The sequence below is a fragment of the Microtus ochrogaster genome, linkage group LG1, assembly GCF_000317375.1.
Source record: "Microtus ochrogaster isolate Prairie Vole_2 linkage group LG1, MicOch1.0, whole genome shotgun sequence".
NCBI lineage: Eukaryota > Metazoa > Chordata > Mammalia > Rodentia > Cricetidae > Microtus > Microtus ochrogaster.
Genome location: NC_022027.1, coordinates 2,833,169 through 2,849,431, shown reverse-complemented (window position 1 = coordinate 2,849,431; position 16,263 = coordinate 2,833,169). Strand labels below are relative to the sequence as shown.

General features: G+C 53.7%; 1 protein-coding gene across 2 annotated transcripts in view; it reads right to left on the bottom strand.

Annotated features, from left to right (window-relative positions):
• Positions 1 to 3,291: 3,291 nt before the first annotated feature.
• The window catches only part of Gng7 (G protein subunit gamma 7), a 58,337-nt gene continuing 45,365 nt past the window's right edge, over positions 3,292 to 16,263 (bottom strand). For both annotated transcript variants that reach the window (XM_005359016.2, XM_013350712.2), the window contains exons 3-4: positions 9,264 to 9,380; positions 3,292 to 6,278 (exon numbers count right to left, since the gene is read on the bottom strand). In XM_005359016.2, coding sequence (XP_005359073.1) covers positions 6,153 to 6,278; positions 9,264 to 9,347 — 210 coding nt within the window. In that variant the 5' untranslated portion in view covers positions 9,348 to 9,380 and the 3' untranslated portion in view covers positions 3,292 to 6,152. The remainder of the gene's footprint in view (positions 6,279 to 9,263; positions 9,381 to 16,263) is intronic.

Below are 16,263 nucleotides of genomic sequence, written 5' to 3'. Positions count from 1 at the left end.
CGGTGATACACACTTGACTCTCTCCCTCTCTGTGTCTTTAATGTGTGTGTGTTGCTTGTCTGTCTGTGCACCATGTGCCTTCCATGCTCACAGAGGCCGGAAGAGGGCGTTGGATCCCCCTGGAGCTGGAGTTCCGGGTGGTTTCTGGGTCCTCTGCAAGAACAACAAATACTCTTAACCTCTGAGCCATCTCTCAGCCTGGTCCTGGAGATTTTAGAATGCTCAGGACCTTCGAACAAGGTTCTTTGATTCTACACAAGGCCATTGAGCTCCAGGCTCTTCCGTTCAGATGTGGGCATCTTTGGGGCTGTTGCCTGGTGACCACAGCCCTTACCCAAGGCTCATCTGCTTTCTGTAGACTCCCATGGTTTCCCTCTGTGTCAAGTTTGTTTCACTCAGCACAGAGTTTCCCTGAGTCACCCTGTACCAGCGCCATGTCCCTTTCCGTGGCTGAGTGGCACCCTATGGTATGGGCATGTGCTCTTTCTCTATTCACCTGTGGCTGAATGCCTGAGATGCTTCCCGCTTTTGTCTCAGGACCAGAGCAGCTCAGAACATTCCTTTCTTTCTTTAAAATAAAGAAAAAGAAAATGAAATAAGATTAATCTTGCTTTTAGTTATGTATAGTACTTGTGTGTCTGCGTGTATGTATATGTGAGTGTAGTATGCACAGAGGCCAGAAGGGGGCATCGGGTCCCTTGGAGCTGGCATCATAGGCAGTTGTGAGCCCTCAAGTGGGTGCTGAGAACCAAACCCAGATCTTCGGCGAGAATATCAAGAGCTGTGATCTTCTCGGCCATCCCTCCTGCCCTGACCATATCTTCCCATATTCGTTCATTTGTTGAATTGTTTGTTCTTGACACGGGGGTCTAACTGTGAAGCCCAGGCTGGCCTGGAAGTCTCCAGCACACTAATTCCTGAATTCTGAGGTCATGGGAAAATGCCTGACTTTCCTCCCAAGACTTTGTTTTGCCAGGAGTTGATGCCATGTGTGATTTTATTTCTCCTGAGTGAGCAGAGATGTGGACTGAGGAATCAGTGGGAGTTGAGGCAAGGCTGAACTTTCTCCAGATGTGGGGGCTACAGCATCCCAGTGCCACCCACAGTACAGCTCTAAAGTCACCTAGTCGGGCTGACATGGGGGAAGGCTTTACCTCCCTATTGATCCATCTGATATCTATCGTTCTGTTTTTCTATTATCCATATCTATCTATCCATCATCTGCTATATACCTACCTGCCTATGGTCTATCCAACATCTATCTCGTTATTATCTATCCATCCATCTAGACAGGGTTCCATTCTTCCTTTTTAAATTTTATTTGTTTGTTTGCTTGTTTATTTATTTATTTATTTATTTATTTTTGACACAAGACAGGGTTTCTCTGTGTAGCCCTGGCTGTCCTGGAACTCATTCTGTAGACCAGGCTGGCCTTAAGCTCACAGAGATCCACAGGCTTCTGCCTCCAGAGTTCTGGGATTAAAGGCATGCTCTACCACCGCCCGGCTTAATTTTATTCATTTCTTGTGGATGGGCGTTTTCTGTATATATGTCTGTCTGCATACCAGGTGCGTGCAGTGCCCAGGGTGGCCAGAAGAGGGCGTCAGATGCACCGGGACTGGAGTTGCAGGTGATTGTGAGCCACCGTGTTGTGCTGGAAACTGAACCTGGGTCCTCTGCAAAAGCAGTCAATGTTCTGATCACTAAGCCATCTCTCCAGCACCAGGGTCCCATTCTGTAGCCCAGACTAGTCTGGAACTCCAGATCCTCCTGCCTCAGTCTCCCAAGTGCTGCTCTGTGTCTCATTCCTTCATGTGGCTGTGGTCCCCCTCCGGCATGGGAAAACCCAAACAAAGCCATTTCGAACCCTTAGAGTCTCTGAGAGGTTGTTTTGGAGAGAGTGTGCATCCTGGGTGTGTGGCTTGTGACTCACCAGCTCGCTCGCTCGGCTCAGTGGTGCGGCTGTCTTTGTCTCATAAGAATCAGACCCTTCTGGAAATGAGCCCTGTTCTCTTTGTCCTGAGTCTTTCTGGCATGAGGCTGCCTCCCCCCCCACCAAACTTCCTGCAATTCCTGTCCACTTCACCAGCCTGGGATGGCTGACTGGGGGCGGAGGGGGGGATCGTGGCTGATGTCACAGTGTGAGATCCTGCACAGGGGAGCCTCATTGCTTACACAAAGCAGAGTGGGAGCCAGAAAATCGATCCTCCCTCCTCTTTGGCTGGACCCTGAGAACGCCGTCCAGGTGAGTTCACAAGGCCATGGCCCCTCAGAGGCAACCACAGGCCACATTAAGTGGTTGAGAGAGTGAACAACACAAACTCTTCCAGCCTGCTCTCCCTTCCCACCTCGCTGTCCTGAGTTCACCTGTGAACCTCGGGTCACAAGGCTGAATGTGAGCAACAGCAGATAACTGCCTCGCGCTAGGCTTCCCTGGGAGCCAGCCCCAAAGACCTCCTCCTCCTCATTTGCACCTCTAGGCCTGCAACATATCTTCTACCAGAGCAGAGAAACTTTGCAAATGGATTAAGCTGAGGGCCCTGAGCAGGTGATCATATTGTGTCATCCATCAGGTCCTCGGAGGGAGGCAGGTGGGTGAAAGACTGGAGACCGTGCCCTGCTGCCTCTGGAGGAGGATGATCCTGCAAGCCAAGGGGTGAAGGGACACAGGCGCTCTAGATGCTGTGATGGAGTAGATGGTGGTATCCTCTGGAACTGCACTGCAGGCCTGAAGTGTAGGTAAGAGATGCCCATGGTGAACCTTTGACCCCACAACTGCTTAGGAATAAAAGGGCATTTATTTATTTGTTTGTTTGTTTGTTTGTTTTTACGGTGCTGGGATGTAACCCAGGGCCTTTGCACGTATGATGTGAATTTTCTTTCACAAAGCCATGTTCTGAGCCCTTTACTGGACAACTCTAAGCAGGTATACAGTGTGCCAGTCTCAGAATAAAACCGAAAGGCTGGGAGAAGCTCAGTGGGTGGGGCACGCACCCAGCATAAGCAAAAAAGCAAGCCCTGGCTTCCACCTGCAGAGCTGCATGAAGCAGGCAGGGCAACCACACCTGTCATCCAGGCTCAGAGCTCAAGGCTAGCCTTTGCTCTAAAATAAGTTTGGGGCTGGCCTGGGCTACATAAGGCCCTTGTCTAACAATGAAACACTTCCATGTTCAGATCTGTCATCCGCCAGGGCTGAAGCTCATCCTTGAAGGAAGGGGATGTGGATGGTTGGCCGCTGTCCCTCCCGTCACCTGGCTATCCTGGCCGGGGAGAGAAACAGAGTCCAGAGTCAGGGTAGAGAAGACGGGGCTTTTATTCCGCAGCAATCACACTGCCGTGGCCCACGTGTGTGGCACAACAGAGTTTCGTAAAATCAGAAATGAAAACCAACCAATGTCACAATGCAGGTGGAAAGTGGGGTGGGAGCCGGGTCTGGAGTGGGGCGCAGGAAACGGGAAATGCTGTGTGATGTCCTGTCTGGCCATTGTGTCCCAGACACTCAGAGACGGTGCCTATGGCTTCTGCTCAGGACAAGGGACGGTTTGGCAGCTTCTGCTTGGGTTGGAAGTCCCTCCTTGGTCGCTCAAGCTAAAGCAGATCTCACTGTTTGTGTCATTGCCTTTTCCTAGACCGTGTCTATAGCCCTAGGTGACCTGGAACTCGCTCTGTAGACCAGGCTGGCCTCGAACTCACAGAGATCCCCCTGCCTCTGCCTCCTGAGTGCTGGGGTAAAGGCCTGCGCCACCACAGCCCAGCTCCTGATGGCTCCCTTGTGTCCAGGCTTCTCCAAGCTGAGGCAGGGCTCTGGTGGTTAAGATGGGACATGGAGACTATTGTGGGGCCCAAGGTACACCTTTCCCCAGGAAGCGAGAGGTCACTTTGCCCTTGGCCTGCAGTGGGAGGTTTATTCGGGCATAGATGATAATTTGAGCTTTTCTTCCCAGAGTGGAGGAAGGAAAGCTCGCTGTGACCACACATGGACTGGCCGTGGCATCTGCTGCTAGCAGCCTCGCCTGAGGTCTGAGGGAGGCTGGGGTGTGGGGATAATGGACGAGTGAGCTGAATTTCCTCTCTTTGAGACATGGTCTCATGTAGCCCAGGCTAGCCTCGAGTCCATTATATAGCAAAGAATGAGTGGTCCCTCCTGCCTCTGCCTCTGCAGCGTGCCCATGCCTGGCTCCAGCAAGCTGGGGATGGAAGCCCGAGCGAGGTTCTGGCACACCAGCTGAGTGTTCCCACTTTTCTCTCTCCTTGCCAGCGAGGCTGGGTACATACATCCTGGGGCTCTGGTTCACACCCTAATGCAAGATGGCTATAGTTTTGGGGAGACACAGTGGCTTTTCTGATCCCAACACAGGTTTAGGGAGTCAGGGTCTTCCCAAAGCTTCTATCTTCCTTGACCAGTAATGAGGAGTCGATGCGCAGGAGGGGGCTGACCTTCAGTCTGTGTCCTCTGGGAGCCAGCCCAGGGAGGGGAGACGGGGTCCCCTTTTAGCACCCGCAATGTCTCCCCTTAGTCTCACCACGGATGTCTTTCCCTTGCCCCATCAGAATGAGTTGGGGGCTGTGCCACCTTACCTAGGAGGTAGGTTGTGCCCGGAGGGGCTGGAAGGTGAGGTGGGTTGAGTTAGACTCATTTACTTTCCCCACGGGCAATTAGGGCAACTGTCCAGGGACCAGCCTGGTTCAGGTTCTTAGAAGCTGATTTTCACCAGGGCCACAGGACAGAACTGGACTGGCTTCATTTCTGCTGTCTGCGCCTGCACTGGTTTTCCCGCGAGGGCCTGAGACCGCGGGACACTCCTAAATCCATGGCCATCCTGATGCTGACGATGCCTGCAAGGGAGGGTTGGCACAGCCAAGCCTTTTCCTCCTGCAACCTGCCGCTGTCACTGCTACCTATACAGGCCAGGTCTCTTCGAATCCAACTCTATGCCAGGCAAGGAAGCAGAGGCCAGTGATACAAGTACTCTGGAGGCAGAGGCAGGAAGAGCTCCAGTTCCGGGCCAGCCTGAATGACAGACTATTCTCACAAAATAGAAAGTGAAGATCTTGCCTAAAATTCCCCCAGTCAGGGGGCTGGGGGCGTGGTCAAGACGGAGCCCCGCCTAGGATCCCCAGTGATTCACTAGAGGCGTGGTCAGGGTAGAGCCCCGACCTGAATCCCTAGGGAAGGGCTGGGGGCGTGGTCAGGACAGAGCCCCGCCTAAAATCCCTAGTGAGGGGCTGGGGCGTGGTCAGGGTGGAGCCCTGCCTAGGATCTTTCAGTGAGGGTAGAATGCAGAGCTGGTCAGCAGTCCTCACACTGAGGGTCTCCTATTCCAGCCAGTTGGAAAGTGATTTGATCCAAGGAGAGGGGAGGGGGATCCGGAGTCACAGTCACCACCCCCATGTGGGATGCAGGACCCCATCTCTGTGATTCTTTCTCAATCACTTCAAAAGAATTAACCCTGCGTTTCTGCCCTCACAGGGCCTTGGTAAAGGAGCTGCCAGTGACCTCATGGGTCTCAGGCTTAGGAGAAAACAAATCACCCACTCAGTCATACCAGCAATGGCTCGCTCTGTGTGGGGGCCTAGAAGTCTGTTTCTGAAAGGGGCTGGGTCCCCAGAGAAAGGACATCACCGCGGATATGACAGGACCACACTCAGGAGGGACACCGGGCAGCACAGGGTGCCTTGTGGATGCTGGCTATATTCCTCTGGTTCTGAGGCAGGGTCCCTCACTGGAGTTCAGTGCCCTAGGGATCCTTCCTTCTGTCCCCCAGGGCTGGGGCGCAGGCATGCCCCCCTGCACTTGGGCTTTGTGTGTGGGATCAGAACTCAGGTCCTCGTGCTGGTAAGACATGCATCTCACGCGCTGAGCCATATCCCCAGCGCCAGCTAAGGGGAGTTTTATAACACAGTCCCATCACTCAGGTTCCCCGCGGTGCTTGACACGAGGGGGTGGGGGCGGTAACATCTGGGCGCGCAGAGGCCCACGGTGGGGTCGCAAAGCCCACCTTATTCAGGAGGACCTGCTTCAGTTAGTTTCTGTTTCTTTAGAAATCAAAGTGTGAGAAACTCAGATATTTTTCTCACAGTAAAAACTGGACAATACGTGGGAGGGCAGGAAGGACAGAGAGAGAGAGAGAAAGAGAGAGAGAGAGAGCGCGCTAGAGAATTATGCAGGGTTTTTTGTCTTTGAACGGGTTCTCAGAGGCTGGCACGCCGACCAGCAAGGGGTCGCTCCTGGCATGCTGCTCGCAGTAATTCATCAGTTCTGACGAGGCTTTGGAGACCTGTGTGGCACAGGAGAAAAGGGAGGTCAGACAGGAGAGCCGCCCTCCGCAGCCACCACACTGACTGACGCGGGCTGCATCACGGAGGACTTGAGGACATTGTGCTTGGTGATAGAATCAGACTCAGAAGGCCACGTAGTGTGGACTCCATGATCCAGAGACAGGAAGTGGCTACATGGTCGCTAGGGGATGGAGATGGGGAAAACGATGCCTCCTGAAACAGGCTTTGAGTAGGCTTATGGTCCTGAAAATAGACAATAGGGATGTGTAAGAAACACTGTGTACACACAAGATACCACTCACAGGCTGGGCAGTGGTGCGCCTTAAAGCGCACGCCTTTAACCCTAACATTTGGAAGGCCCAACCTGGTCTACAGAAAGTTCCAGGACTGATTCCAAAGCTACACAGAGAAACCCTGTCTCGAAAAAAAACCAAAAATAAAATAAAATAAAATAAAAAGATACTACTGAAAGGGACTGAGGGCATGGTCAGGGTGGAGCTCCTGCCTAGAACCCGCCCAGTGAGGGGCTGGGGGCGGGGTCAGGGTGGAGCCAAGCCCAGAATCCCCAGTGAGGGGGCTAGGGACGTGGTCAGGGTGGAGCCCCGCCTAGAATCCTCCCCCCCCGTGAGGGGCTGGGGGCGTGGCTCAGAGGTCCAATGTTCCAGTTCCTGTGAACCTCTGGGTTCCATTCCCCACATGCAAAAGAAGCAAAGAGAGGAATGGGACTTTGAACGCTCTTCAGCACAAGTTGCTAACATTTAAGCAAGCAGTGCCTGGATTCCTTCCGCATTAGATCCACTCAAGATAGGTGCCTAGGAAAAGCCTTGCCTGTCATCTGACCAGGTCAGTCTGATGCCTCACACCCCAGCTGGCCCCTGGGGTCCCTCTGTCACAGCTTTCCGGGGTCTCACTGACCCCTCAGCTGCAGCCCAGGCATCAGCTCACCTGTGACATCCTCCTCAGAAAGTTGGCTCCTGTCACTCGCTGGCCACGCCCCCTGCGCTCTGGCCACGCCCCTTGCTCTCTGGCCGAGCCTGTAGCTGAGGGCGACCACAGTCGTGCACCACCGTTGTCTGCTGCACCCTGCCAACTCAGCTAAACACCCTATACTAAGTCACCCACAGGTCTTTTGCTACAGAGACGGGGTCTCACTTTGTTGCCCGGGTTGGCCTGGAGCTCCTCTGAGTCTGGAGTGACAGGCGTTCACTACCACAGCCATCTTCCAGGCCGCTTAGTTGAAACCCCAGTTACCTGGGTGTGTTGGAGACACTGGGAACCTGGCTCGGCCAAGCTGCTGGGCCTTGGGGACAGGGACAATCGCCTCTCAGAGTCTGTGGGCTGCTGCCCTTGAACATTCGGACATAGACTCCTACTTGGAAATTCATCCTCTGTGACCCCAAGAATAGCCTGAGAGACCTCGAAATAGCTGGTTTGGGAGCAGGGCACTCAGGTCCCCTTCCAGAGTCCTCCCAGGTCTCTATGGTTCTGATGGTGACTTCGCTAGAGGTGCAGAAGCCCAGAGTGCCTGCGAGGGTGACCAGGCTAATAACACCCCATGCCACCTGCAGACTGGACTGGCTGCGGCGGGGGGGGGGGGGGAGGGCTCCTCCCGACTTCAAAAAGGCCCTGATGAATCACAGAACGCCTTCCGCTCGGACTGGGGGTTGGCACCAGCTTAGACACAAAACTGCTTCAACAAGGACCTTGTTCTATGCCCCGCCCCAAGGAATGCTTTGACTGCCCAGGTCTGCCAGAGACCTTCAGCTGGGGCCCATGGGCCTCTTCTGAGGTGTCCTCAGCCCAGCCTGGCCGGAGAGCTGGGGTCACGTGGGATCAAGCCCATTTGTGACCACATATCTCCAGGAACGTGCTCAGATCATCCCCGACTGAAACTGGGGTCCAGTGAATGAAGATCTGAACGAATCTGTATGGGACCATGTTGATTAGTCAAACACTAAGGTTTGGTGGTGCTGGGCATGGAGCATCAGGCGACCTCTTGCTAGGAAAGCCTGAAGTCCTCAGACCACTCCCCAGCCCCTCACTAGGGATGGGGGGGAGCGCTCCACCCTGCCGACATCCCAGCCCCTCACTGGGGGATTCTAGACGGGGCTCCACCCTGACCACGCCCCAGTCCTTTTAAAGTACACAAACCAGTCTTATTGCAAGAAATGAAAATCTGAGCTGGGCAGTGGTGGCACATGCCTTTAATCCCAGCACTTGGGAGGCAGAGGCAGGCGGATCTCTGTGAGTTCGAGACCAGCCTGGTCTACAAGAGCTAGTTCCAGGACAGGCTCCAAAGCTACAGAGAAACCCTGTCTCGAAAAAAAAACAAAAAAAGCCAAAAAAAAAAAAAGATAAAAATTTGGGGCTTGGAGAGATGGCTCAGAGGTTAAGAGCACTGATTGCTCTTCCGGAGGTCCTGAGAGAAATTCCCAGTAACCACATGTTGGCTCACAACCATCTGTAATGAGATCTGGTGCCCAGAACACTGTATACATAATAAATAAATCTTAAAAAAAAAAAAAGACCGGGCGGTGGTGGCGCACACCTTTAATCCCAGCACTCGGGAGGCAGAGGCAGGCAGATCTCAGAACAAGTTCCCGAAAGAGGGCTACACAGAGAAACCCTGTCTCGAAAAATCAAAACTAAAACAAAGCAAAACAAAAAGCAAGAAATGAAAACCATGAATCAGTTGTCTGTGGCTCCTGCTCTCATCATGGTCACCAAAGAGAAAGACAGAACTGTGGAGAAGAGGGTCACCGGTAAGAAAAAGTGCCAGCCGGAAGCCGAGCCACAGCCAATGGAGCACTTGGCGTTTCTCAGCCACACGCAACGGCTGTCTCCTTTTGCTGAGCGCTTCAGAGAGCCCTGTGAGTGTCCCAAGGTCACACAGCCAGAACCCACGCAGAGGAGCCACTCCGGGTCTCCCTCCCACGCAGAGGAGCCACTCCGGGTCTCCCTCCGCCCCACCCCTGCCCTCTCACCTTGATGCGCTCGATCCCAGCTTCAATGCGCAGCTGCTCCACCAGCTTCCGGGCCTGGGCAACGTTGTTAGTCCCTGACATCATCAGCCATCAGCCTGGACCCCACCGTCCAGAGATCTGAAAGCAATGAGGGATGGGTGTGAACCTGCTGATCAGACCTGTGGACCTTGACCCCGCGACCCCGCCGACCCCTCAGAGGACAGTCCGTCCCTGCCAGTGGTGTGGTAGAGGCCAGCAGTCACTGGCCCACGCCACACATGGTAGGGGATAGAATCCGGGTCTGGTGACCCCAGCCTCTCACATAGTGGTTCAATCACTTGAACGGGTCCTGAGATGTGACCGGCATGGCCCAGGCTGGGGCTGATGATAATTCAGCTGAAGACTGTCCCGAGCTGGCCTCGAACTCACAGAGATTCGCCTTCCTCTGCCTCCCGAGTGCTGGGATTAAAGGTGTGCGCCACCACTGCCTGGTTAAGGCCCCTAACTTTTTATTGTTTAAAAATATCTGTGTAAAAAAAAAAAAATATCTGTGTAATGGCGCACGCCTTTAATCCCAGCACTCGGGAGGCAGAGGCAGGCGGATCTCTGTGAGTTTGAGACCAGCCTGGTCTACAGAGCTAGTTCCAGGACAGGCTCCAAAGCCACAGAGAAACCCTGTCTCGAAAAACCAAAAAAAAAAAAAAAAAATCTGTGTATGCACCCCTGTTTGTGTGTGTTAGAGTATCCATACTGAGGTAGGAGACAGCGTGTGGTTTCTCTGGGATTGAACACAGGTTGTCAGTCTTGGCTGCAATCACCTTTCCCAGATGAGCCCTGTTGTCAGATCTTGCCGATAGTTTTATCAAATGTCAATGGAATTGATTTATGGGCTTTTTTTTTTTTTTTTGGTTTTTCGAGACAGGGTTTCTCTGTAGATACGGAGCCTGTCCTGGAACTAGCTCTTGTAGACCAGGCTGGCCTCGAACTCACAAAGATCCGCCTGTCTCTGCCTCCCGAGTGCTGGGATTAAAGGCATGCGCCACCACTGCCCAGCTCAGAAACACATCTGGACACATCTGTGTATCTCAGTATGTACATGACTGCGTTTACCCACAAACACATCTGGACACATTTTGTGCTCCATGCTTCTCTTGGTACACAGCTGCCCGCTGCACCTCTGCAGGCTGTCCCCTGTTGTCCTGGCAGAAGCATGTGTCACCAGTCAGTCCCTGACTCACAGCCCAGTCATTGCCCCCCACACACAAGCAGTAAGTCAACAACAGCCAAACATGCAGGCTGCTGAGTCAGCTGGGTTCATTCCTTACAGGCAGCTGGCCACAAGGCTCGGCACGTGGCAGCCCCGGGGGTGGACAGAAGCCCGCAGAGCTCCTGGCTGTGGCCTTGGTGACTGCAGCACCGGGCTCCTGGTGGCCCTCGAGAACTCAGGACATCACTTGGGGTGACTTGGGATGATGGCCTTTCAGAACAGCCCTGGGAGAGCTGCCAGAACTGGACTCAAAGGCCGGGAAGGCAGGGTTAGGTTTTAGCTCTCCTTGTGGGTGAGATATAATTACACCTTTGGTGTGCTGGGGCATGGCAACCAGGCTCGGAGGAGATAGAGGCTCGTGGAAACTGTTCACGACACTTGGCCTCCGCCGGCTCCCAGTCAGGAGCTCCCCCCATGACAGCCACATATGTCTCTGGTGTTACCTGGAGCCCAAGGGGCCAAGTTACTCCCTTTTTGGGTCCATGGACTACAAGAGATCCTGTGTCCCTGGTCACTGACCCTGCTGAGGCCTTTGGAGGTGGCCTACATGGTGCTGGGAGGGGAGGAGAAGAGGTCCCAGAAGTTGGGGTCTCTTGGGGAGCCTCTTCTGAGGTCTAGGTTGCACAGAGACATCGGCCAGATGCCTGGGCTCCTGGGATGGTTCTGTATGGCTGTCACGTCCCTGGCCTCATATAACCCATCTGACCCCAGCCCCCAGCCCCCCTGTTCAACTGAGATTCCAAAGGCACGAGACTAACAGACAGCTGGGCAAGACGGGGCCATGGGAGGCAGAGAAGAGTCCCTCAGCCCGCACTGACAGACACACAGAAACTCAAAGATCAAAGAGGCCCAGGTGTGGAGACACACACCTTTCACCCCAACACTAGATCCAGAGGCCAACCTGGTCTACATGGCTAGTTCTAGGACAGTCACGGGTGCACAGCGAGACCGTGCCTCAAAACCCATACATACATACATCATAGATACATACATACATGCATACATCATAGATACATACATACACACATCATACATACATAGTCTGGGCAGCAGAGGCTGGCAGATCTCTGTGAGTTCGAGGCCAGCCTGGTCTACAGAGCAAGATCCAGGACAGCCAGGGCTATACAGAGAAACCCTGTCTCAAAAAAAAACAAACAACAAGTGTGTAAATGAGCTGGTGGAGGTGGCGCTTGTGACCATAGGGACACAGTGCGACCCTGAGGAAGCCAGGGAGGCTGCCAAGAGCTGGTTGCAAAGAAAGGCCTGAGGGAAGGTGTGCAGGCAGGCACGTGTCTCCACCCCAGCACTCAGGAGGTGGAGGCAAAGATCAGGAATTTAAGGTTAACATTGACTACACAGTGAGTACAAGGTCAGCCTTGGCTACCTAACACCCCGGCCAACCACACAACCACTGCCTAAAGTCAATAAAAACATTAAGGAAAAAGGAGCGGCCATGACAGCAAAACCCTCCCTAGACGGTGTTTCTCTGTGTAGCCCTGGCTGTCCTGGAGCTCACTCTGCAGACCAGGAACTCAGAGATCCGCCTGCCCCCACCTCTTGAGTGCATGGATTAAAGGTGTGCGCCCCCACCTTGCGACAGTGAACCTTCTTAAGGATTCCATTTAATGACATGGCTCCTGTTAAGGGTCCTGCACACACACTGAAACCTTTGGGGTTCACAGTGAACCCTAATAGATAGAAGCTTTAAAAGTACATACGGCCATGTAACCACCACCAGGACACAGGCCGTTCCTGTCACCGACTTCCTTACTGTGTATGGTAGCTGGGGTCGAATGTCCTAGGACGGGAATCTCACATTGTAAATGGCCTGGCCTTTCTCCCGCGTGACATCAGCACGATTCACCTTCATTCTTTCTCATGAGTGAGTAATACTCCACCAAAGACAGAAGGCACGGGGTAGAGATGACTCGTGGGTAAGGGTGCTGGCGCCAAGCCCTCGGACCCACAGGCAGACGGCGAGGGCAGATTTCCTGAAGCTGCCTGGGCTCCCCACGCAGGCTGCCTTGCACGCATGCGCGCATGCCCACATCATCTCCAGCTCCTGTTTTGTGTGTTTGTTTTGGGAACAGGCCTCACTGGGCTGTCACTGCCCCCAACCCGGCCGTGTAGCCGGGGATGCCCCAATGCCCCTGCCTCAGCTCTGCAGTTAGGACAATAGCATGTGCTTGCTGTGATATTTTGCTTTCAGTTACAGACTCACAGGCATTCTCAGAGAGCACACGGCCTGGACACAGCAAAACAGTGGAACCTGACCACGCTCTGAGCTGTATTCCCCACTGGTGACAGGCTCACGGGCTGCCCAGGCAAGTGGCAGAGGGGGTCAGGGCCTCGGTGTGCTTGGGGAGGGTCAACAGGGCAGCCGGGGCATGGGTCCTGCTGATGCAGAGCGCCCTGACCTGGCTCCAGGGCCTTGTACCCTGGTGACACCGCGTTTGTCCCCTGGAGAGAGGTCTCCCTTATCAGGAGAACCCTGTGACCCCAGCAGGTCTGTAGGTAAAATGAAAACATGCGAACTCTGGCGACACCACAGCTCCTAGAACTCCGGGATCAATGCTGCCGATACTCAAGTTTAGTTTCATCAACACCAAGGGGACCGACCCTGTCAGCACAGTGCTTGTGGCTCAGCGGGTAGGGGTGCTCATCCAGCACGCAGGAGGCCCTGGGTCCCATCAGAGCACCACAGAGACTGGCCATAGTGGAGCACACCTAGCAAAGGGTCAAGAGTTCAAGACTACCCTCAACTAAATAGACAGTTTAAGGCTAGCCTGTGCTACATGAGACTTGGTCCCCACAGACATAAATAGTAAGAGAAAGAATATGACGACCTCGTCCCTCTCTGAACATCAAGGGGAGCCAGGAGATCTGTGGAGGGGGAGGGGACCAGGGACAGCTGAGCAGCTGTGGCCACTGCGTCCAGATCCAGGTCAAGAGTCAAGCACACACACAGCATGGGCAGAGGCGGCCAGGACCAGGGCGACCTGCGAATGTGGCAAGGCTGGTTTGCTGCACTCTGTTGAGAAACCATTACAGCCTAGGGCTCCTCCCCCTCCTGTCCAGAGGCCATGGGGATGCAGGCGTCACCTCCACACGCCCTCCAGGGGTACCTGGAAAATTCAGGGCCCAGGTGCAGCTTGGTGGGCAGGGGTCTGTAGCTGGGGGAGGGGAGTGCCAGAGAGTGCTCAGAACTCAGTTGTCAAATGAGCTCATCTATATAACTGAAGCCACAGCAGTGCCTATACCTGTAGGGAGGTAGAGGCAGGAGGATTAGCATTCAGGGCCAGCCCGGGCTACATGTTCTTTCTGTGAACCTACTGAGTGCATATGGATCAATACAGTCTTCTTCCCCAGAAGCCCAGAAGCATATCTCTGAGGCAGAGTCCCAAAGCGTGATGAGGTCACCGCCAGGGACCCGGCCCTGCCGCAGCTCTGGGAAGATGGAGGTTCCCCCTCTTCCCCATACCCTGGATTCGAGTCTCACCTTCTCTACCCAGAGAAGAGTTGTTCTGAGATGGGGAGACAGGTCCCTGTTTGTCCTCCTGCACCTCTAAGACAGGAGCCCACACCTGTGACCTCTTTCTGAGGCATATGGACTTTGGAGGGAAATACCTGGAGATTGTCACCTTGCACAACCATAGTCAGATAATGAGGTCACTCACTGTTTGGGAACAGAGACTGGAAACATGTGCTGGGGTTTGCTAGATTGGGGGGGGGGTAATATGATAAAAAGCTTCTGGCCAGGGTATGAGGATGGGGGCTCAGCCAGCATAGTGCTCGTAGCTTAGCTGGTGGAAGAGCTCACCCAGCGTGCACAAAGCCCTGGTCCATCTCCAGCATGGGACATGGGGACAGACAGGAGCAGAAGGATCTGAAGTTCAAGGTCATCCTTGTCTACATAAGGAACATAAGGAGTTTGAGGCAAACCTGGGCTACATGAGACCCTGGATCAAATTAATAATAATAATAATAATAATAATAATAATAATAATAATAATAATAATAAAAAATATACTGAGGGAATATTCTAGAGTGGTGAAAATTTCTGTGCTGAAGTAATCTTCTGGCCTCGGCTTCCCAAGCAGCTTGGATTCCTTTGCATGCACTGTTGGCTTGTGAGGCCGGTTTGCCTGTGTGCATTTGTAGAGACTGCCTCAGTCTGGAGCCTGGGCCAGCCTTGAGCCCATGGTGACATTCCTCCTGAGGCTGAGGGGACAGGTGTGTCCACCATGCTTGACTTTTAAGCAAATTAAAATATAAAAGTCAGGGTTGGTGAGATGGCTCAGTGGTTAAGAGCACTGGCTGCTCTTCCAGAGGACCTGAGTTCGATTCTCAGCACCCACATGGTGGCTCACAACCATCTGTAATGAGATCTGGCGCCCTCTGCTGGAGGGCAGGTGTACATAGGCAGAACACTGTATACACAAGAAATAATTCTTAGATGTCTTCACGTGTATTTATTTTTCTGTGTGCACGTGTGTGAGCTCAAAGGACCTAGCTCAGACTCCCTAGTCCGTTCTCTCTGCTCATGTGGGTCCTGACTGGACTCTGGTCGCCAGGCGTGGCAGCAAGCTCCTTCTCCACGGAGGCATCTCAGTTTTCTTCCCTCTCTTTCCAGGTCTCAGGTAACCCAGGCACGCTTCAAGCCGGCTAGAGCTGAAAATGGCCCTGCTGACATGGACCCCAGGGCTTCAGTATGACAGTCAGCCCCAGCCACAAGCAACTCTGCCTATCTGTCGCTCCAACGCTGAGGCTGGCCTGGGGTCATCAGGGAGACCAAGGCTCAAAAGAAAAACAACCAAAAATAAACATAAAATAAAGTTTAAAAAATTAAGAAAAACGAAATGAGAATTAAATCAAGAAGCTGAGTGAACCTGAGTAATGTCCTATGTGGTCCTGGCTGGCTCAAACTCACCGCAACCCGACCGCCTCTGCCTCTGCCTCCTGAGCCTCCTGAGCCTCCTGACCTAGGACAGCGAGGCTAAGACTCTACTGCACTAACTGCTGGACCCCCTGTCCAGGCCAGTACGGCTCCACTTAAGACCCCAGAGGCCACGATCAGTTTCTTCTCCACCTCCCCCCACCCCTCACCCCGCCATCTACCTTAGGAAACAATGACATTCAGACCCAAAAATGCCGGGGAACCTGTGGATGCCAGGCATAGCTCTCATAGTTGGGACTCGGCCACTGCCCTGGGCCGGGAAAGCACGGGCGCCCCTCCTGTCTTCTCCTGCTGAGAAAGCCCCGGCCGCGCAGACTCCTGAGTCAGGAGACGGGAATGTGGGGAATGTGGGAGGGGGGGGGGGACCTGCCAGGTGGGGGAAGAAGCCGAAAAAGGCGGCCTCCCTCGCCGCAGAAGGGAACTGGCTCTGGCTCTGAGTCTGTGCCGGCCACCTTCCAGAAAAGGATCCCAGAAGGGGCTAAGGGATTCTTTTTTTTTTTTAAGATCACAGCCCCGGGCTGGTGTGGTCCCAGGGGCTTCCAGGTGCCCAGTGCTACCCCCACCCACATGTGAGGATGAGAAGAGTGGAGCTGGGACCCAATTGCACCCTGCAGCAGAAGTCAAGCCTGGTGACCAATTTAGAGGCCAGCCTGGGCTACATGAGACTCCGCTTATTAAAAAAAAAAAAAAAGCTGGATTCTATCTAATTTTAAAAGAAAAATTAGGGCCGGGCGATGGTGGCGCACGCCTTTAATCCCAGCACTCGGGAGGCAGAGGCAGGCGGATCTCTGTGAGTT